The 21,832-nt window shown below is 46.0% G+C and overlaps 2 protein-coding genes across 6 annotated transcripts in view; one reads left to right on the forward strand and one right to left on the reverse strand.

Annotated features, from left to right (window-relative positions):
- Window positions 1-6,987, forward strand: part of NACC1 (nucleus accumbens associated 1) — a 30,273-nt gene extending 23,286 nt beyond the window's left edge. For all 4 annotated transcript variants that reach the window (XM_053376404.1, XM_053376407.1, XM_053376408.1 and 1 more), the window contains exon 6: window positions 286-6,987. In XM_053376404.1, coding sequence (XP_053232379.1) covers window positions 286-545 — 260 coding nt within the window. In that variant the 3' untranslated portion in view covers window positions 546-6,987. The remainder of the gene's footprint in view (window positions 1-285) is intronic.
- Window positions 6,988-9,401: 2,414 nt separating this feature from the next.
- On the reverse strand, window positions 9,402-21,832 carry STX10 (syntaxin 10). 2 transcript variants are annotated; one of them, XM_053376411.1, is made up of 8 exons: window positions 21,333-21,832; window positions 18,226-18,395; window positions 17,492-17,586; window positions 16,823-16,885; window positions 16,024-16,122; window positions 13,835-13,941; window positions 12,910-13,004; window positions 9,402-10,498 (listed from the first exon to the last, which is right to left on the reverse strand). In XM_053376411.1, the coding sequence occupies exons 1-8, from the start codon at window positions 21,365-21,367 to the stop codon at window positions 10,422-10,424; spliced, it is 741 nt and encodes a 246-aa protein (XP_053232386.1). In that variant the 5' UTR covers window positions 21,368-21,832; the 3' UTR covers window positions 9,402-10,421. The 2 variants fall into 2 exon arrangements, with proteins under 2 accessions (XP_053232386.1, XP_053232385.1); XM_053376410.1 differs by lacking the exon at window positions 21,333-21,832 and adding an exon at window positions 19,186-19,485.

A 21,832-nucleotide genomic window follows, 5' to 3' on the forward strand; every position in this document is an offset into this window, starting at 1 on the left:
GGCAGAATATCCTATTCCACCCTATTGGAGCACCCAGATCCGTAATGATTCCAGCAGCGGAAGCAAATACAGAGCTGGAAGCGGGTCCTTTGTCTCACTCAAGGCTGTGGTTTTAAGATTTACTGTGCTGTGAGTCATCGCAGGCTTCCACCAGCATCTCAGGGGTCTTTGCTGGCTTGGGCAGGCGTTGGTGTTCGGGTTCCCAAGAGGCAAAGAGCTGTGAGGATTCCCAGTTGCCGCTATAGCGACCCTGATCCGGGCTCACGCCCTTCTTCTCTTCCTCAGTTTATTGCCAGAACTTTGCCCCCAACTTCAAGGAGAGCGAGATGAATGCAATTGCTGCTGATATGTGCACGAACGCGCGGCGCGTTGTCCGCAAGAGCTGGATCCCCAAACTGAAACTACTGATGGCCGAGGGCGACACTTACACCACCTTCATCAATGACACTGGCAAGATGGAGCCAGACATCATGGGGGTGGAGCACAGCTTCGAGACGGGCAGCCATGACGGTGACGCAGGCACCTCCACCGAGGGCCTCCAGTAAAAACATGCCCATCTCTTTCCCCCGCCCCCAGTCGATGGTTTTTATTTCCTAATTTGATTTTTGTAGAATCGTTTTTCCACCTTTATTTCATTTCTTTCCCCCCCTCCCCCGCCCGTTGTTGGTTTTTGTTTTTGTTTCGGCAGAGGAGAAAGAGCATTGTGCCTTCTCCTTTAAAAATATATATATACATATATATATATATATATATTATTAAACATGGGCCTTGCTTCCTCAGGCGCCACAGGTAGTACGAGCTCAGAGGGGAGGTCTTGCTGCTGCATTGGCAGTTCTGGCTGGCATTTTCTCCCCCGTCCCTTCCCTCTGTCCTTGTTGTGCTATTAATTATTCTTAGATATATATTTTAGTAGATTTTTTTTTTAAATACCAAATTCATTTGCAAATGGAGGCCATGATCCAGGGAGGTCTTATCCCAGAGTGCTGCCTCTTTCTTCATCAGATCGGGTTCTCTCCAGACAGGTCTCTCTAACTTAGACTGATCATCGTCAAGCCTTTTCCTCAGGTTCATACCAGAGAGTGGGAAAATCCTAGTGCCATGATAAATGAGAACAGGGAAGGGACTGGACCCCAGTGCTGTGGTCATGGTATCCTTATTCATCTTCGCTTCCCTCCACTCTTGCCTAGGTATGTTCAGGTCTTGCACAGCATGGCAATTCCACCCCTGCCGTTCTCAGTACACTCCCTTTTCCTTACTCTTTTTTCTCTCTTTCTCTTTCTTCCCTTCCCTCCCTCCCTCCCAGACATACCTCTCCCTACTTTTTCTGTCATCTAGACCTTATGTACCTTCCCCATCCATTATCTGCCTTGGAGGTTTTGACCAGCCTAGCCTACTGAACTGAGAACGTATACGGCAAATCTGTTTGGCAGTGCAGCCCTTCCATATTTTGAGTGGCACAGAGTCATGAAGGGAACAAGGAAGGTTCTCACCCCCGCACCCAAACCCACCCACCCCCGCAAAAACCCCAAATTATACATGCAGGTCTAATGTAGCTCTGATACCTCCGATGTTTCCTAAGCCTAGTGTTCTCTCTGAGGTGTTTAGTTTAAACGTGGGGTGCAATGTGCAAACTATTCACTTTTTAGCCAGTCTGTGGAACAAATAGCAGCACTGCTGATTGAAATGCCAACCTTTTCTGCCACTTCAGCTAAATTGGCTCAAATGTCACAAGGTTTGGGAATCAGGTTTTGAAGGAAGAGGAAAGTCAAGGGAGAAAGCATCACGTTCTTTTTTCCTAGAAGTGCCAGAAGCTACCCAGTATGCAAGGCTGCCTTTGACCTTAGCTCGCCTCCCAGCACCAGGTAATGAATCACAGTGTGAAATTTTGCCTCTTTCCTTCCCCTGCTCCGTTAGTGATGCTTCTGAGTCATATTTGGTGCATAGCAGAGGAGCCAACTCCTAGGGACCAAGGTCCCTTCGCTCCCCCCATAAAATATTTGATGTAGCCACCCCCCCACACACAAGTTGATAGGCACTGTAATCCAAATAGTGTGTGTACACTAAGTCATGTCATCGATTATGCAGGGCAGGGTTTACCTGCCCCCCCCCCCATTTTATTCAAGTTTGCACCCCTGGTGCATAATGAAGAACTCCCATCCTCGGGTTCATACGGATATTTTGAGATGGAAACTACATTTAGATGGGAAGCAAGCACATTTAGGTTCTACCCTGATTGCAGCAAAGCTCCTCTCCCTCTTTCTACATTTCTATCTGTATGGTCTAAGATAACGACTTTGAATTACATTGCGAGAATCTCTCTCCTGGTTATTCTTACTAGAAAACAAAGTCTGCAATTCTCTCAGGAAACGGTTGGCCTTCCTTTGAGCAAATCAAACTGTGAAATGAGGCAATGGGTGGCAATCTTTTTTTTTTTTAAGGAATTACAGCTTTTTAAAGAGGGTGGAAACTCCTGCCCATGAATTTCCAAGAGAATAAACTCCAGAGCAGTAGTTGTCCCTAGTAGCAAAAAGATGGCAAATGCTGTGACATCTTGGAGACTAACTGGCTTATTATTTCAAGCTGGGCTGGCTATCTCATGTCTACTCATCTGTCAGTTGACGCAGGCCTGGTCTGGGGAAAGTCCCGTTTCTCTTAAGGGAGGGCTAGCAGTGGTCGCCTGGGCTCAGGCCACTGTTTCTTTGTGAAGAGGAAGCGAGACTAAGCAGGCCCAGTTACCTCTTGTGAAATAACTCTCTTATAATTTTTAATAAAAGTTCTAGTGGGTAGTACCAACTCTGTACTGGATATGTTACACTCAGAGTTGCAACACTCAGATTCCACCAGGTCTGATGTGGAGATCAGTAACAAAAATTGAACATGTTGTTGTTACGAAAAGGGCTCAAAAGCAGCCTAGCCTATAGAGAGCACTTTGCTCTGAGTGCTCCTAATTAAGCATTGGCAGTTACTCCATGTTGACAAGTGGGCTGGGGTATATTTTCACTTGTCGTAGGCAAGCTCAGAGAACACCCTGGTACATTTAATTTTGTGGCGCAGGAGGAACGTACCTTGTAGTGGCTGCTTCACCTACTAGTACAAATCTATGCTTGCTTCTTCACTAATTTTACTTGTATTTCTGCGCCCAGGAGAAAACATTTGCAACACTAAGGATGCAATCCTAAGCATACGTAACTGGGAAGTGAGTGCCGTTGAACTGAGTGGGATATACTTTTGAGTAGACATGCACAGGGTTGCACTGCAAGGATACATTTTGGGTCTTGATATCTTGGTCAGAACTCTCCTTAGGTAACTTGACAAAATGGCCACCAACCAGCTGCATGACTGAAAAGTTATGTACAATAGAGTATGGCTTTTGAAATACTAAGATGGCATGCATCCATTTTGTATGTCCTACAACGTTGCTTCATCGTAGAAAGGACTTGGCTTCTACTTCAGGGCATATTTTTGGCTTTCTTTTGTCTGCACAGTTGGCAGTCTTAGCTGTTGTTTCTTTAATGAGTTATTTGATACTAAAAGCAGGACATTTGCCTTTCCTTCCACTGGAGGGAGACAAAGACAGACATGTGAATATGTTAAAAGGAAGTACTGTTTAAATGAGCACTCATTTTGCCTTTGGTGGCAGGAGACTGAGCTCAAGTCCAGGAGGCTGGATGCGTAGCATTCCCCATTTGCTCCGTGTTGCCCCAGCACAGTTGTATTTCACTCGCTGTGAAATGGTTGTCTGTTTGTTTGTTTGTTTTTAAATAAAAAGGGCTGGCAATAATCTAAACTTACCGTAGGCAGATCTACATTTCAAACCTAGGTCAGGTTTATACTGCTTTAAATTACATGACTTCTCCAGGGAAATCATGGGAATTGTATTTTTATGAATTTGCTGAGAATATTCTTTTTCAATCTTCCCCAGAATTGCCATTCCAGTGCCTCCGTTGGTGGAAACCCATGGTAAACTGGGTTTATTTAGTGATGTAGCCACACGCTAGCTGGTGACTGTGTCAGCATTTGCACTACACTTGGAGGAATGGATCACATTTTGCCAAGATCTGAAAGCATAAATGTTGGCATTGACACAATTCTGACATAACACTAAGTTCTCGCTTTCTTTCAGGCCATTTCTTCTCCTTCCCCACTAGCTGCTTTTAAACAGGAAAGGGTTATTTTATCACCCAGCATGCCCTATTTTTCTATTGCATTATATGGTCATGTATGTACTTAAGCTCACTCATTTTACCCTTGTACTTTTCCCTGAAGAAGTTGATGGAAAAGTAACATTTAAAAACATAGATATTCACTACACAAAAAGTGGCAATCTCATTCTAATTTTCTTAATCTGATTTCTCAGATAGTTCTAGAAGGGAAATTTAATGAGATTTCCCTTGAGGATTGGCCTTGTTCTAAGTCATGCTGAATATGAACATGGAACAAAATAAGATATCAGCTTGGTTGCAAGGCATCTGTCAACCTAATCCAGAAAAAAAGAACCACATGTGTAAGCAACTATACATATACATTGCCCCTGGATGCACACCTGCATGTTCCTCTAAGTGTTGCTGAATGGCTGGGTGAATAATTTAATGCACATGAGGCCACCATTTGTTATGGGGTTATGAAGTTACCAGTTGCACTCAACTCCAGTTGCATATGGCCCAAGTCCCTCTCCTCCAAATGCCTGGTCATTGACTCTGTTACTCATATATATAATATATACACACATCATTACACTGGCTGACTGATGTGCATCATACTCTCTTCTCTTACTTTCTCCCCCACCCCACCAAACCTCTCCCATTTGACCTTTAAGTTCTAAATTGTACAAGTTCAGATAGATTTCCCTCTCCTCTCTCCCAGTGATGGCGGAACTGGAATTTGTAATGGAACTCACTCTCTCTCTAAAGAATCAAGTTGGAGAAGTGAAGGTTGGGTGGCTTATATTTGGTTTGGAAATTACTCTGAAATTCTAAGTAAATGTGGTGAAAGAGGCTAGAATGCTTTCATATGTTCCTCTTCACGTACTAGTCCTTGTGTGCCTACTTTTCTCCATGACCTTCACGTAAGACCATCATTGGAAGAAGCACTCTTTAAAAAAACACTGTGGTGGAGCTACATCGTTACCTGATCCAGTAAATTAAGCTTGATTTTTTTTCCCCCTGAAGAAGAAAAAGACTTCTGGGTGGATGGTAGAAACTAGATCATATCAAAGCAGGACAAGCCCCCAAATCTCACTTTGAACCCTGTTAAAGAACAAGCCATTGTTTGAAGCAACATAAAATGTTGTTTCAAACTCTCATCTCTGGAATGACTGGTCAGTCATAAATTATGCTTCTTGTTAATGCCGCCTCCCAGACGAGTAACTCACCAAAAATTGTTTTTTTAACCTTCCAGCTAGAATGCGTTTCATGGCTTACATTTTAGGGTACACAGCTAAAACTGATATTTATGACTAGGCCAAATGCACTTTCTTTACCATGTGTATGAGAAGGCCAAACCTAAGCCAAGACTGAACATACCATCACCTGCTGCATGTATATAGAGTGGAAGACATGCTTTGCTGCTGCATCATGAGAATGGAAGCTTGTTTGCTTGCTTTGACTGCTTTCCATTAGCTTTTCTAAGTTTTCATACAGTCGTGCCTTGGTTGTTGAACAGAATCTGTTCCAGAAGTCCATTTGACTTCCAAAAACGTTCAACAACCAAGGCACAGCTTCTGATTGGCCGCAGGAGCTTCCTGCAGCCAATCGGAAGCCCCGTCGGATGTTTGGCTTCCAAAGATTGTTTGCAAACCGGTTGCAAACACTCACTTCTGGGTTTGTGGCGTTTGGGAGCCAAAACATTCAAGTCACATGGCATTCGAGATCCAAGGTACGACTATATTTGCTTTTTCCTAATCCCGATGCTATTCCCAGTTTTGCATCCATTATCTTGAAATGATTACCATGTCTTGTTGCAAGTAACCAAATGGCATTGCAATCAAACTGAGATGGGACAGACAAAGAAACTTCTCATTCTTGCTCATTTCCACAGCTCTTTTATTCTGCCTAAATTCCCTCCCCTCTCTCATGCTTTTTTTGCAAGACAGATGCAGGTGGTGGTCATTTTATATCATCCGGGTGTTGCAAATGCAAGCGGTCAGTCAGCAAAGTTTGAGTTTTACCTTTTGTCTATCAGCCACAAGGTTTGATTCCAGAGCTTTGGAAAGAACACTTTTTAACCTACTATTGGAGTTTGGAAACATCTGTAGAAAGTAAGTGTTCAATCAAACCAGTAAGTTATTATGTAACTGATCTGAGTACCTTCTTGATCCTTCTTCCTAACATAAAGCTGTTTAGATATGGACAGAAGTGTGCATGGAAATTACAAGGACGCTTGGGGGAAGAGTCAGAGGTCAGAGGTAGAACAAGTGATTTGCATGCAAGTTCAATCTTTGGCATTTTCAGGTAGGGCTGGAGATGACAGCACAGACAAAATTTAGCTTGATGGACTAATGGTCTGACTCTGTATTTGACCACTGAGCCTCTTGGGCTTGCTGATCAGAAGATCAGCGGTTCAGATCTAGGTGATGGGGTGAGCTCCCGTTGCTGTGTCCCAGCTTCTGCCAACCTAGCAGTTCGAAAGCGCACCAGTGCAAGTAGAGAAATAGGTACCGCTGGAGCGGGAAGGTAAAAGGTGTTTCCATGCGCTCTGGTTTCCGTCAGTGTTCCATTGTGCCAGAAGCGGTTTTTTCATGCTGGCCACATGACCTGGAAAGCTGTCTGTGGATAAACACCAGCTCCCTTGGCCTGAAAAGCGAGATGAGCGCCACACCCCATAGTCACCTTTGACTCAACTTAACCGTTCAGGGGTCCTTTACCTTTTTTTACCTTTATCCTGAATCTCATTTGGCTGAACTTAGGTGAGCAATTTTATTTACACTGGAACATGAAACAGACTAACTTCTTGCAGCATTTGTCTGCATGCAAAAGGGTTGTTGTTGTTTTTTTAAAAAATCAGGTGTGATTGGCTTAGGGCATCCCCTAGGCCAAAAAGATAAGAGTTGTACATTTTCTCACCAGGAGGCTTGGCATATTTAGGAGAGTTGGCCCAAAGTAGCTACTAACCTTGAAGAATCCTATCCTGTTTCTCTGTGTTGTGAGCTGTGTTGGTAGGACTGCCAGATCTAAATTTCAAAAACAAAGGGACACTGGAAGAGGAATGTCTGGACATATGTTATGACCTATTGAGGCTGTGCTTTTTGGAATTCTGGGTATGTAGAATCCTGGGGAGATCCACTCTGAGGCAATTGAAACGGCACTGTCTAGCCTCATGGATATTATCTGGAGATGTAACAGAATGGGGAGATCCAGCATAAATGTCCTGCAGCAGAGGAAACTTAAGAATTACCTATAGTAGAGGGTCTCTGAGGATCACTTGGACTCAAAATGTTATAATCTTTCTCTGAGGTTCCTTCTAGCCAGCTGAATAATTCTCCCCGCCCCCCATGGTCTATTTGTATCCTGGGCAGGCTTTCTGTTGGAAATGGGAATAATCCCACAATGGGGCGAAGGGAATGAGGCCTTCTTCTGTCTTTTGTTGTATCCACTTTTTGGTCCATCTTTTATTTTTTGCTTTTGTTGGGTTCTTCTTCTTTTTTTTCTAAACTAGAGCAAACAATTTTATAAAAAAGGACAAAAAAATGTACACTGAAAAGCACTAACAAAGCCTGATTATGTAACCTCTGTGCAAATGCAGCATGGACTTTTCTCTCTTCCCCCTTCCAGGCGCTTTGGGTTGATGCAAGCAGCTACTCCAATATCAGCCCCTCTCCCTCCCTTGCCCCTTGTAAAACCCTCTCAGAGAGGAAAACAGATCCTTTAAAATGAAATAACAAAAGCATCCTCCCCCTTTCCCCCGCCCGCCCCACCCCAGCTCCCTCAGCACCCCCTGCTTTTCACCTTAAAGCCCACCTCTTTGCCCCTGGATAATGCCAGTATTTGTTCTGTGTTATAAGTGCCAAGAAAAATTTTGTGACTCCCTCATCCCTGTGACCTGAGAGTATCAAGAAATTGCACATTAACTACTGTAAAGATTAAAAATAAAAAAAGGAATTCAGAAATGTTAATAAAAAAAAAAGTTTGTAACAGTTGCGTGCCTGACCATTTCATTTGTAAGCTTGATTATTCCCTGGGGAGTCTATCATGGAGCAGCCTTGCTGAAATTAAAAACAGACCGGATTTGCTTAAGGTAGGTATCTAAGCTTTGGAGCATTTCTGTGGATCCATCAGGCTAAGTAACTTCTATTTCCAAATTAAGCAACCCCATTATACAAAACAAATATGACTGTGGTTCATGTTTGTGTGATTCATTAAATTTCGTATCTTGCTCTTCAACTCTCCTATACTAGAGTACAGATGGGCAACTGGTTGCCCTCCATATGTTGTTCATTCAACTCCTGCCAGCCCTTATCAGCATGGCCAATGGTGAAGGCTGATGAGAGTTGTACTCCAGCAACATTGGGAGGGCCACCAGTTCCCCACCCCTGGACTAGACAAAGCATTCCTTAAGCCACAGCATAAACGTTTGCAAAATCAGGCATCATTTGATTAGCATATTTACCTTTTCTTGAGTTCAGCAGAACATGTTGAATTTCTATTACTCTACTGAAAAGAGTGGCGCCGATTAAATTGCTGTGCACAGTTCCCTGGGACTAAGCCCCACTGAACACAGATTGAACTACATCAGATTAGCCTGCAAACTGCACAGCAAGACTCTCAGGGAGGGAGGACACGATACGAGGTTTGTACTGCTGCAAATGGTAGAGACGAGAGAGAAACTACTCGGTTGCTCGGAATACAATGTGATCACAGCCTTGAGCTTTAGGCAATCAGTTAAGAATCATCTTAAATAATGCCCACACAATTCAATAAGAATGACTGAGAGTGCGTTCAAAGTGCATTAGATCCCTAGCTTCAAATAACTTCTGTGGCTGGCCGGCCATAGCTGAAGACAGAATGCTAGACTAGTGAGATCAAAGTAGGGTTCTCTTTTAGTTCAGAGGTGGGGTATTTCTGTCGCTCCATATTTTGTTGGTCTTCAGTGTCCAGCAGTCAGGGATGACAGTGACAATCTGACATCATCGGGATGGCCATTGCTGCTCTTGTTTTCACATTTTGGGGTATGTAAATATCACCACTCCCTTTCCACAGCAACATTCCAGAACCAAAGTTTGCATTAAATAGAAGTATAAAAACTTTTATTTTTTTTCTTGGAAGAACTAAAAAGCTTGTTCTGGTACCTCTTTTTTTAATAATACTTCACAATAGAAACAGAATGGCTTCTGAGTGCATGTGACAGCAGGGCTGTCTCATAGAAAGGACTGTTATCCTCCACATCAGGCTACTGAGTCACTGAAAGTAGCCTCTTTATATCAGCATAGTGTGTCCTTGGCAGGGATTTAGACCTAAGGGGAGAAGGTTTGTTTACCATATAACTGAAAGGGATTGAGCTGACTGGGTGTCTGGAAACCAGTTTTCTTGAAGTGCTTGGCAGCACCCCAGAAGTATTGGCACCACTTGCAACCTGAAGCACAGCACTGAGGCCTGAGGGATTTGGGTGATGAGATTCTGACATTTTGCTCCCTGTTTCTGTTGGACGGCTGGCCTCACGGTAAGAGAAGGAGCTTTGGGGTGATGTTGCCAGTTCCACAAAGCAAAATCCCGTTCTTGGCACTTAATGCAGTGAGATGGCTTTGGCCTGTTCTCAACTCTGAGCAATTTTGCCCTTTAAAAAGGAAGCAAGGCCTTTGTCCTACCCCGTCTATTCACAGTATCCATCTGCTACTAGCTGAGGTAAAACACAACCGATGGCTTAGTCAATTGTGCTTCTTCAGCAGGCACATTAAATGTGCAGCAATCTTGCGCCCGTTCAGAGGTGGCATGAAGAATAAGAACCTATAATGGCAGCAAGAATAGTCAGCTGGGACTGTGTTCTTCCTCTTTGGCTGCTGGAGATGAGAGGAAAAGGCTACTCAGTGGGGGGAAGGAAACTGACGCTGCTGCATCTACTTGCAAAATGGGTAACAAACCGCATATGCAATATGGCTTCCACATTTAACAGGCACATCTGTCTGTCTATAATTTCACCTTGGCGCACACAAAAGGGGGACATGGCACAAATTTCCTAACCTCCAGAACCCAGTCCTCCTTTTTCACAAAACTGCAGCCTTAAACAATTAGGAGCAAAGTCTGACTGCAAGGGAGAGCAGCCCATTTGGAAATCCATCATTCCACCTGATTAAATGGACTTGCTTCCTTTTCACCTTTGGAGAAAGCTTCGCACTGATCCCACACAGGATACAAGGCCCCGGTGTTCCACTCAACAGGTATGGGATTGGTTCCATGCCACCCTTCCCCCATGTCCGTTCTGCCGTTTGATCACAGAGCAAAGATAAGAACCAGCACTACCACCATGACAATGAGCAACAGGCCGATGATGCACCACTGACGCCGTTCTGATGGAGTGGGGGAAGAGAAAATACAGGGGGAAATGGTGTTAAAGGCAAGAAAACCAACCCTGTTAAGAACCCACCAGCCCTTCCACCACAGTGAGGGGTCTGACATTGCAAAAAAGCAAAAACAGTTAGAAGGGATCCTTTAAGACAGGGATGAGGAACCTGTGGCCGTCCACATCTTGTTGGACTCTGGCTTCCATCAGCCCCAGGTAGCATAGCCAATGGTCAGGGATCATAGGAGCCGTAGTACAAGAACATCTGGAAAGCTATGGGTTCTCCAGCCCTGCCTTAAACAGAATTAATTTAAAGCACGTAAGATGCCGCAATTTGAACCATATTCTAACCCTCTGAACCATGTGCCCCATCCCACTGGCCTGCACTCCAAGCATGATGGATACAGGTGCAAGAATCATCCTTGGACGACCACAAGTAGAAAGAGCTCAAGTGAACATTCGAGGAAATGATGTTGGGTGGTCTGTTCCCAGATTAAAACACCATAGTGTGGAGACCTAATCTATTTTGTTGGATTAATCATTAATCCAGGGGTCAGCAAGGTTTACTGGCCATGGGCGGGACCACCCCCAAGGAGATCGTGTGTGAGCCGGACTGGTGCAGTGCAACATCAGAAATCACATCTGCGCATGTTCGTGGTGCCTGAAATCGCTTTGCGCATGCCCAGATGCCAAAAAGCACACCTGCGCAGAAGCTATTTTCAGCATTTGACATGAGCAGACACGATTTCTGGTATCTCTGTGTGTGCAGACGCGAATGTCTCGGAACACTTTTTAAATAATAAGAATACAAAGCTTAAAAGGAATGAACTGCAGCTAAAATATTATGTTCATTTTTCACAGGGTCTAGTCTTTCCCCTGCCCACCCCCCTAATCTTATTGAGAGGGTCTCTTCTCCAGTCTTCAGAGAGTAGCTGGAAGTGGGGAGGCAGAAAAGGGTCCTCCTTTCCACACTGCCATTTTAATCTGAAATCTTAGACACAGTACTGCACCCAGAGCTCAGAAACTGCTAGCACGAATGAAATTCGCGGCCGCAAAATGCGCCTAGAACAACGGGAATTTCCAGCACTGGACACAAGTAGCTAACATCTGTAGCACTCTTGGGCAAGAGGTGGGGCAGGATGGAGAGACACTGCAGGCCTGTTTATGCCATACTGTGGAGCTTGAATTCCTGCCTGCCTCACCCATGGAGGAAGGGCTGCAACTTAAGAGATCTGCATGCAGAAGATCTCTGGCTCAGTCCCCAGCCTCTCCAGGTAAGGCTGGGAGTGTCTGGAGAGCTGATTCTAGTTGGCATTCACAATACCAAGCTACGTAGACAAAGGATCTGACTCGGGAAACTGCATTCCTGTGTGCAACTGCCTGCTCTTTGTAAGCCAGAAACAAGAGCACTAAATGACACTGTAGTGGCACTCCTGCCAGGAAAAAAATGGTTTTAACCTGCTTTTGCATCTGTTACTCTAGGGACTTGTGCTGAGAGCCAGCCGTAGAAATGGAGATGCAACACTGGTCCAACCAGAATGTTCAGGTTTTTATACCATTACATCATTCTTTTAATTGCCATTCTATTTCACACATATGCACGTACTCCAGATCTCCTGTGATGAATCTGCCTTGCTGAGTCTCAGCAGTGATGCCAAATGCTCCTTTGATTAAGAGAGGAAGGCAGCAAAAACTGACTCCAAAGTGAATACTAAGCTCAATTGTTCCACCTGCACCACCACCCACCAGCAAGCGAATGGGTCAATCTGGCTGTAGAGGAAAGAGGCAGGGGGTGTGCTGGAAGTTTTGGCAAGAGGCAGGTGAAAAGGGGCAGAAATTCACACTTGTGAAACACAGAATACTTTTGTGGAAGCCAGATTGCTTCGCCTGTGATGATGTTTATGGTGATGAAGGCAGGGTGAGGAAGCTAAGGCCTCTCTACCTGGCCACTGGGACTTTTACCAGGCCACACCCCTCACTAGTCCTGTCTTGGCTGACTGAATATGTTCCTGGACTCTACTGCTTCTCGCCTGCCTGGATGGTGAGTATGTGTAAAATTATCTGACATTTGCAAAGCTGGAATTAGTCTACTTTACAAAAGGTAAGAATCTGCTGTGGTGCTGCTTCCTGGCTACCCCACTGCGGCTCCAAGCAGATTATCCACAAAGGAAGGCAGCCCTCAGGATGAGAAACATTCCCCACCACTAAAATAATAACATTTGCTATTCTTTTATGGGAGAAGGCAAGCATCCAGATTCCTAAACCAACACCTTCAGTTACTTGATGCAAAACCCTGAGCAAAACTGATGGGCAAAAGAAAGCAATTACAAGAAGTCTGGGGAATTAGGTTATCGGGGTGCGGAAGAGTAAAATCTCCCTTGTACCAAAGTAGTTCTGGAACAGAGAGCTGTTTCTTACCACTTGCCATATGGGAGACTCTGGTCATTTTTTTGAGCACGCCATCCATGCGGCTGTGAGTGCTGTCCATCTCGTGGGCAAAGTCTTCCAGCATCCTGAAAGGCCAGCAAAGGCATCGTCAACATGAGTGGCAACTGCCCACAGGGCAACCCTCTCCCAATAAGAGCTTCTGAGTCTTGCCTCCACCCCACAAAAAACATGGGGATGTCAGCCAGGTATGCCGGCAGGTTGCAAGCAGTATTCTTTTAGGGGTATCTTCCCTGCCAAGAGAGTTCAGAATCTACTCATTCGAGCTACACCAGCATTTTCTAGTAATGGGATACACAACTGGGAGCCAGAGGTCCAATCTGTTCCAAGCATAATCCCTGATCCCAATAACCAGCCTTAATAAACACAAGGGTGCTCCCCTCTGCCAAGCCAAGATGCAAGGAAAAGGGTTTCTTAACTTGCTCCCTGGCAGAGTGAACAGCAACAGAGGTTCTGCCATGTGCTCTCCTTGTGATGCTCACCCAGAAAATGGGGTTGGGCAGTGGAAGTGCACAGCAATGGGAGGGGGGCCCTCTGGCAAAGAAATCCGTTCCTGCTGAAGAAGGGCGGGAGGGAGAGGGTAAAGCACTCTTAGCCCCTATCAGGGGCTCACACAGGTACAGGAGCATCCTGTGCTCATGTCTCTGAAACTCAAGTCCTTCCTGAAGCTGTTAGAAATGAGTGGCCACCACAGTTCTAGATAGACAAAGGTCCTGGATCCTCTTCTCTGATCTAGCAGTGGCCTTGGGACTAGTCTGCTGCCATTTTATCCAGGCCCAACCTGCTAATGGGCCGCCCCCACTGTCCCCTTTGCTGCTTGAAAGGTTTGTCTAAAGAGCAAGATAGGAATGTTGCAATACATCAGCAGACACGCACACCCCACACTACCTGCACTCACACAGTCTGCTCATCCAGCTCTTCTCCGACCCGACTCGACATGTGCTTCAACACTCGGATGCTGCCAGAGACGAGCTCCAGCTGCTCATCCTGCTCCTCAATGATCAGCTGTCAAGGAGAAAGCGAGAATGCAAGACATCAGCGGGGGAGTCTGTTAGAACTCTAAGCAAAGAGAAACTAAGAGGGTTCCTGCCCACAATACAATAATATGTTGTACAAAGAAGTCTCAGCCTCAACAGGACACTGGCCTTCAAGGTGAGGGGAAATGAGGACCAAGCTGGAGTAGCAACTCTGGGAGTTAGGCAGCCATACCGTCACTTCTGGTGCCCCATATATGACCCATAAATGTCCATCTTTTTGTGTGCATTTAGGCAAATGGGACCAAAACTCATTTCAACAGCAATCTTGAAAAACTGAAGCTAGTGAAAACGCTGACACCAAACCCTACATACATTAAGCAAAATAGAAACAACACCGCCACCCACCGCCACCCCCACCCATCTTTCCCCCCCCCACCCCTTTTCTTCCTAATGTCTCATCAAATGAAACTGATTTGTAAAAATGTTACATGGAAAAAATACAAGAGACATTACACATAATTCTGTAAACCAATAAAATCTTTAATAAAAAAAAACAACCTGAAACTAGTGAATGCTTTTACAGGTTAATATCCCTTCACAGAAGTCAGCCCTCAGGATCTTGACTGTCACATTAATGTTTTGTCAAAGAATCCAGCACCTGAACAACAAGAGTGGTTATGGGGCTCCTCTTCATTTAGCAAGAAGAGAAAGCCCTCTGGTACTTGCTCAATAGATGTCCTCCTGAGCACACCCAGCCCAAGGAGGACAAATGTTTAATTCTTTATTGACAAAGAATTACAGCTCCTGAGGCGCACTGAACATGCACACACACACACTTCTGGTGGCTAGGTAGCTGGCGTCTCTCCTCAGGCTTGCGCTCAAAGTTAGGCTGTTGGACAGGTGGCCAGGCCTACACCCCAAACTTAAGTACCCTCATCTGATGGTGTGAGCACAAGCAGCCTGTGACTTCTCCTACACTGAAGTTGTCACTGTGCCTGCCTCTTCAAGCTCCTCCTGGTCCTGGGGGACAGTGGGGAAAAGTACGGAGGGGATTCTGCCGGCCTCTCCCCTTCAGCCACTGTCTCTCCCTCAGTTCCTGGCACATCCTGTCCTTCCTCAGTCTCTGACTGCTTAGACCCCTCCCCATCCTCCAGCTCAGGCTCCTGCCTCGCAGAAGGCCCACAACCACATAAATCACTATCCCCTTCCCCAAGATCAGCCTCTGGCCCCACCACCTCTTCTGGTCACTCCTCAGAGCCCTGCCAGCCCCCAGTGCCAGATTACCAAATAGGCAGAGTAGGCACTGGCCTAAGGGCCCCACGCCTTTTAGGGGCCCCAAGACAATGGATCAAAATAAGATTGATTTGATCTTGAGAGAAAATTACAAAAACGTATTAGGAGATTATTTGCAAGGGGAGCCTCCACAGAGTTTAATCCTGCACTGCCACTCCCTGACAATATATTGAAATGGCCATTTGGGAGGAACAAACAGAGTGGGGAAAGAGGTTTGCTTTGGTCCTGAATAAACATGGAACAATTTGATTTCTAGCCCAAGTCATCCCAAAGACTGGATACTGTGTTTCCTTATCTTGACTGTCCTCACAATAACCTTTTGAGTAGCTCATTCTACTGCTGAGAAACAGGTCCTTGCCTCCTGCTTGGGTTTGAAACCACACTCACTGTAAGAAAGGGAGGCAGGAAGCATTTATCCTCATCTCCACTCAAGGATATCTGTCACCTGTAGTCTGACAGGGAAGAAAGAAGAAAGCAGTTCCAGGTGTGGGGACCCTGTGGCCTCCAGATGTTGCTAAACTACAGTGCCCATCGCCCCTAACTGCTGACTATGCTGTCCAGGATGACGGGAGTTGGAGTCCAACAACATTCAGAGGACCACAGGTTCTTCATTCTTGTACTTGACTGAACCCACAGCTGGGGGAGAAGAGAGAGGTACAGGGAACAGGGAGTATACAGATGCTGTGAGCATCTTTTGCACTAGAGCCCAAGATTTCTCTCAATGCAGGTATCAAGCTAGAGGACACGGTTAGGTCTCTGTAGGAAGGGATGTCAGTGAAAACGATGGACTGGGGTGGCTCACTGTCACTGCTCTTACCTTCTGATGCAACTGCTGCTCTTCCAGAGTATGTGAATTAGCTGTTGATAGTTCCTCTGCATCCAGCATCCCATAGTGTTCCCTGCTCCCCACCAGCAACTGCAGAGGGAGGAAAAGGGGGACACTATCTGAGCAAGCCCCGGATTCTTAGTGCTCCCAGGAGAGCTGAGACCAAACAAGGAAGGAAGCAAGCAAGAGTGAGCTGGGTAGAAGAATCTGAGGGTTAAGTGGAACTCAGGGCCTAGGAAGAGCCTTTCTCTGGTAAGGAGATCAGGAACCTTTTTCACGGCATTCCAGAATTAAATGGCTCTTAAAAGATGTGGGGCTGAGATCAGAAGCTGATGCTCTCAGGTGGTTCTACTCCTTTAAGGGGGAATCAACAAGGGTGATGGTGCATTTCATAAGAGCTCTGGACTATAATCCACACCCCAAGGATACTGACAGTGAGACAAAGGATGTTTCACTTTAAAAAGAGAGAGAGACCATTCATCCAAGCAATTTGTGCCTTGCAGAAGAAAGCTGACCTTACCCTTGGTTAGATGACCAGCTCCACTTCCTTTGTGGCAAAGAAGCTCTAGACCAGCCTTCTCCAACCTGGTGCCCTTCATATGTTCTGGACTACAATTCCCATCAGCCCCTGCCCACCTGGTGAGTGGGAGACTCTGGAGGTACCAGGATGAGGGATGCTACCAGGGATAAAGTGCTACTCTAGCCATTGCCAATTATAATTCTTTCCCTCCCAGGGAATAAACTTACAGCAAAACACTGAGGTGTGGCGAGGGTGGTAAAATGTGCTTACCTCTCTGTTTTTCCTCTCTGCAAAGGCCTGTGCTGCTGGACTGGATATGTGATCTCGCATTTCCTTTAGTCAAGAAAAGGAAGCAGTAAGAGAATATAATCAGATGAGATCATGGCCTTTAAGAGTACACTAATAATAACAACAATAAGGGTGGGTTTTTGCAGAAGCACATGGTCTCCTATTGTAACCCACCCTAAGTCATAGGGTCCAAGGGGTATATATGGAAATAAATAAGATTACATGAGTTGACATCCTTGTAGATCACCTATGGGCCAAAATATTGGATATAAAATGCAGTACTGTCCCAGCTTCAGCTACAAGTGTGGTATAGTGATTAGAGTATGGAATTAGATCCTTCTTTTTCCTCTCTCTCTCAGAATAAAGCACCCCAGCCACATACTTTTGTTAACACTTCCAAATCATCACTCAACATTTCACTTACCGTAGCACAGAGATGGAGAAGCTGTGTCCCTCTAGATGTTATTAGACCACAATTGCCATCCTCCCTGACCACTGACCTTACAGGTGAGGGTTGTTGGGAGTCCAATAACACAGAGAGCCACAGACTCCCTATCCCTGCAACAGAACTATTCCTGTTGCATACAATAAGTGTTTTATGCTGCACAGGACAAAATGCTGCAATAGTGACAAGGCATACGTTCGACTCACCCTGACTGATTCCCGCATCTCTGTGACAAAAGTGCGCCGGGTGGCAACCTCAGAGGGCTCAATTTTGAACTTGCGTGGGTTTGACTCCACAATGCGTGTTTGTGAGTTAAGTTTGAGTCACCGACGTAGAAAGCAGACAGAGCTACCTGGTTACAAATATCATGTGGGCCAACGCTGCATTTGACCTACCAGATGCTCTCTGTCTGTAGCAGAAGCTACCTATTTATTAATTCATTTTATTTAAGAAAGAATTTATATGGCACCCTCCATCCGATTTTTCATTTCAGGGCAGTGTGCTACTACACTTTATAGGAAAATATAAAATAATAATCAGATAGAGAAAAGAAAAGAACATTAAAACTGGGGGAGAGACCTTTGGTCCAGAGGCCAAATATGGCCCTCTAGCTCTCTTTGTCTGTATGTCACAATTTTCTGGGCGACATGCGCCAAAAAGGCAAGATAGGCCCCAGATAAACCTCTTCAGCTAGGGCATGCCATAAAATTGGGGGATTACTGCTGAGAATGCCTTCTCTCTTGTAACTGAATAAGGGTTTACTCCCCTTCCAGTTCTTGCAAACATTCCTGCAAAGAGCAGGATGGGGGTGGGGGGCTGCTATTGCCTGCTGCTACCAACCTAGCAGCAGACACTGCGTTTAAAAAATGATGCAACATAATTCCCTGGAGAGGCAACCCCCCCCCAATACGCTGTTCCAGCCCCAGCTTCAAAAGGATATATATGGTTTCCTCCAGGTCCTCCAGGTCCCAGTCGATGCTGCGCAAGCTGTTGCGTAGTTCATTAGTAGTCCAGTCAAATTCCTCTTTGCTGATGACCTGCGTCTCCTGCAGCAGCTGACACCAGCGCTGATAGAGCCCACGTGCTGCATTTACGGCTTTCTGAACTTCCCTACAGAACACAAATACAAGAGAGTGGCAGGGATGAGGTGGGCGAGCCAAGACAGGGTACTATTTCTCCTGCCAAAGCCGTGAGACCACCAGACTGAACACAACCCACCGGCCTTGCGTAGCGGCAGCTCTGTTTCTGCAGCTGCAGGCAGGTGACAAGCGTAAGAGGTTTGCCAAACCCCCGGTGGGTCCCCATATATCATCGATTGGGTCCATTCAAGTGGGCAAACCACAAGCTGTGCAGCTCTGTTCCACCTGACAGAGAGCCTCCCATAAGACAAAGTTTCCTCCCTCGAAGCAGCTGCATCTCTATACTGAGAGAGGTATTGTTGCATTAAAAAAAACAGTTCACTTCAGAGGACTGTTTGGAAGGTGAAAATCTGTATGAATAGCTGTCTGGAGAACCACATGGTACTCCAGCCTCCATGGGTCTAGAGATGAGTTACCCTGGAGGAAATTGGGCTTGTAAAAAGCTGCGCACTGAACCACTGGTAGCAGATAAGAGCTGCCTCCTGGGGACCAGGCAGGAAGGTTTTACAAAAAATTGGTGGTTCTTCATTCTTTTAGTCCAGTAGTAGCAAACCTCTGGCGAACGGGATGTTCCTGGTCTGGGCTCCCAACTCCCTCCAGGCCCAGTCAGCCTGGCGAATAGTAAGAAATGATGGGAGCCAGAGTCTAACAAGGCTACAGCCCTGTTTTAGATCACAACAGTCTAGCACAGATATATGTGAATATTGCACATGTCCAGCGGGTAAAATTTTGGTGATCCCTCCAGTCCAGCCTTCCCCAACCTAGTGCCCTCCAGATGTTGATGGATTACAACTCTCATCATTCTTATTGTCTTTGCTGGCAGGGGCTTATAGGAGCTGCAGTCCCACCGATACCTGGAGAGCACTGAGTCAGGGAAGGTTGGATCTAATCAGAAACAAGATACCTTCATTAACTCAAGTGGCACCTCATGCACTCCAGGAAATGATAGCCTGACAATTGCACTAGGATACCTAATGGGTCATCTCAAATAAATATACATAAACCTAAAACCTTGAAGTCAGCTCCTTTGATATGGAGACTCTTCTTAAAGTAAGTGGGTGAGTATCTCATTGTTGGATACGGTACTTCATACGGAGGAGTACTTATGGAACCATGCTCTGAGCACCCCATGGGCACTTCCATTTGGGGGCAGGCTGCTCGAGAGGGTGAGGGTCTGTCAACTCCAAGCAAACTTGGATGGCACTGATCATCTTGACACATTCCAGTCTGGCTTCATGCCTTCATTTGGCACTGAAACAGCTTTAGTCCCCCTAACGAGTGGCCTTTGCCCAAAGATAGTCCTGGAAAGCATGATGCTATGAGTTGTCCTACACCAGGCATAGACAAACTCAGGCCTCCAGATGCTTTAGGACTACAATTCCCATCATCCCTGACCACTGGTCCTGTTAGCTAGGGATGATGGGAGTTGTAGTCCCAAAACATCTGGAGGGCCGAGTTTGCCTATGCCTGTCCTAGACCTCTCAGCAGCTTCAGTACAAACAACCTCCAAACCGGGGGTACCACATTCCAGTGGTTCTGTTGCTAGGTGTCTGAATTATTCCAGAAGGTGGTGCTAATGGATTTTACCCAGTATTGCATTTTTGATTTTTTTTTAATTAAACGACAGAAACAAATAGTGGTGTCTGAAAGATGCAAACTTGTAGTTAGCCTACAACTTGCCATCTCTTCTAGTTGCTTCTGTTCCATTCCTTCTAATTCTGTACAGTACTGTACAGATAAGGCACTGTTAAAACTAATGCAATTATAAAGCAGAAGTGTGATCCTCCTGATACTGCTGGACTACAGCTCCCAGCATCCCTGGGCATTGGCTATGCCGACTGAGGCTGATGGGAGCTGGAGTCTAACAACATCTGCCCAGGGGGGCAGCATAGGTTTCCCATGTCTGCTATAAAATGAGATGTTCATAGAGGATAAGTGTGGTGAAAGGGAGGCATAGGTCTGTTTTCATCATCCAAACGAATAACAGTAGATTTAAATAGAGAGCAAAGCATAGAACTCTAGATCTCCTTGTTCCCATCTATGAGATCCAGCTGCCAAAACTCAACAGTGTTCCTTCAGGCTGGCAAATTAAATAAGAGTCCCACCATTCACCAGATCAATAGGACAAAATGAGGAAGGAGATAGAGGGACAAATCGCAACCAAGTATATTCAAGGGTTTTTGGGAATAGTCTGTTAATTATGAAATATGAAGCTGGAAAACATCACTAATTCCCAGTGGTTAGTATAACCCCTTGTTATCCTACTCAGCAATTCTTTCAAAGTGCAAGTGTCAAGAAAATACTTTACCAAACCCCCCCCCCCTATTTCTACAAAGTAACTTCCTTTTTTAGTCGTGTGTGTAAGTATACTTAGCTACAGAAACTGATTACTTGTCACAGAGTCAAGTTTGGGGGCTGTTGCTCGTTCAGACACACGATTCTGTCATCGTGGAAAATTTGTGCACAATAATTTTTTAGTAATGTCCACAGTTCCCCAAATATGAGCAGTCCATAAAATTTATAAACTGTGTTGTAGCAAGAACCCTAAATAGAGTCCCAACTTCGAGGCTGAAATGAATCCGCTTTGCTGTGACCCTGTGGCGGCTTTCGTGAGAGTTTGATCCATTAGGGTGGAAAATAAAATAATAATAATAATAGAAGTAGGGCAGTGCCTTTATTAGGACCGGCTAATAAACGGAGTTTCGACGAAGTTCCTTAGCTGAGGCGGGTTTCTAATCAGAGTTCTCTAGCTCCTCGCCCCCGCCCCGCCTCCACATCCCCGCGTTACCCGACGCTTCCCCCGCTCGCAGACCCACGCGGGGCCAGACTGCCTTGCTGCGGCGCCTATCCCCACCAGGGGCGAGGAAAGACGGAGTTTGCGGCGGCCGTGGGAGTGGCTGCCACTCACCCTTTCACCACGAAGAACGGGTCCTCCAGAGACATTGCTGACCGGTCGAGATGCCTTCAGGAAAAGCCCAGCCGGCCGGAGAGCAGCGTATGGGGGCCAAACCATATAAGTCTATGAGCGAAGCGTCCCAGCCTGTCCGTCCCTCCCTCCTTTCCTGAGCTGAAGCCGCTTAGCAGCCACGTTTACTGCGGGCGCCTCTTTCCTAATAATAGCAGGCCGCCCTCTCTCAACTCAGCCCAACCCGGCGCTCGCTCCCTCCCTCCCCCACCCCTTCCCCTGCGAAAGTGGAGCCGGACTTTCCTGGGGAGGAGCCGGGGGAAGGGAGGAGAGCGCTTGGCGAGAGCAATCAGGAATCTCCCCTGGAGCTTCGAGCAGCCTCGCGTTTCTTTCTTGGCCTCCTTTCTTTCTTTTCCTCCACCCTCCTCCGCCTCAGCTTCCTGGAGCTGGAAAATGCGTCACTCTTACTAAGAAACGCGGCCCTAAAATAGCGCAGGCCGCAC

The sequence above is a fragment of the Podarcis raffonei genome, chromosome 2 (genome assembly GCF_027172205.1).
Source record: "Podarcis raffonei isolate rPodRaf1 chromosome 2, rPodRaf1.pri, whole genome shotgun sequence".
NCBI classification, from domain to species: domain Eukaryota; kingdom Metazoa; phylum Chordata; class Lepidosauria; order Squamata; family Lacertidae; genus Podarcis; species Podarcis raffonei.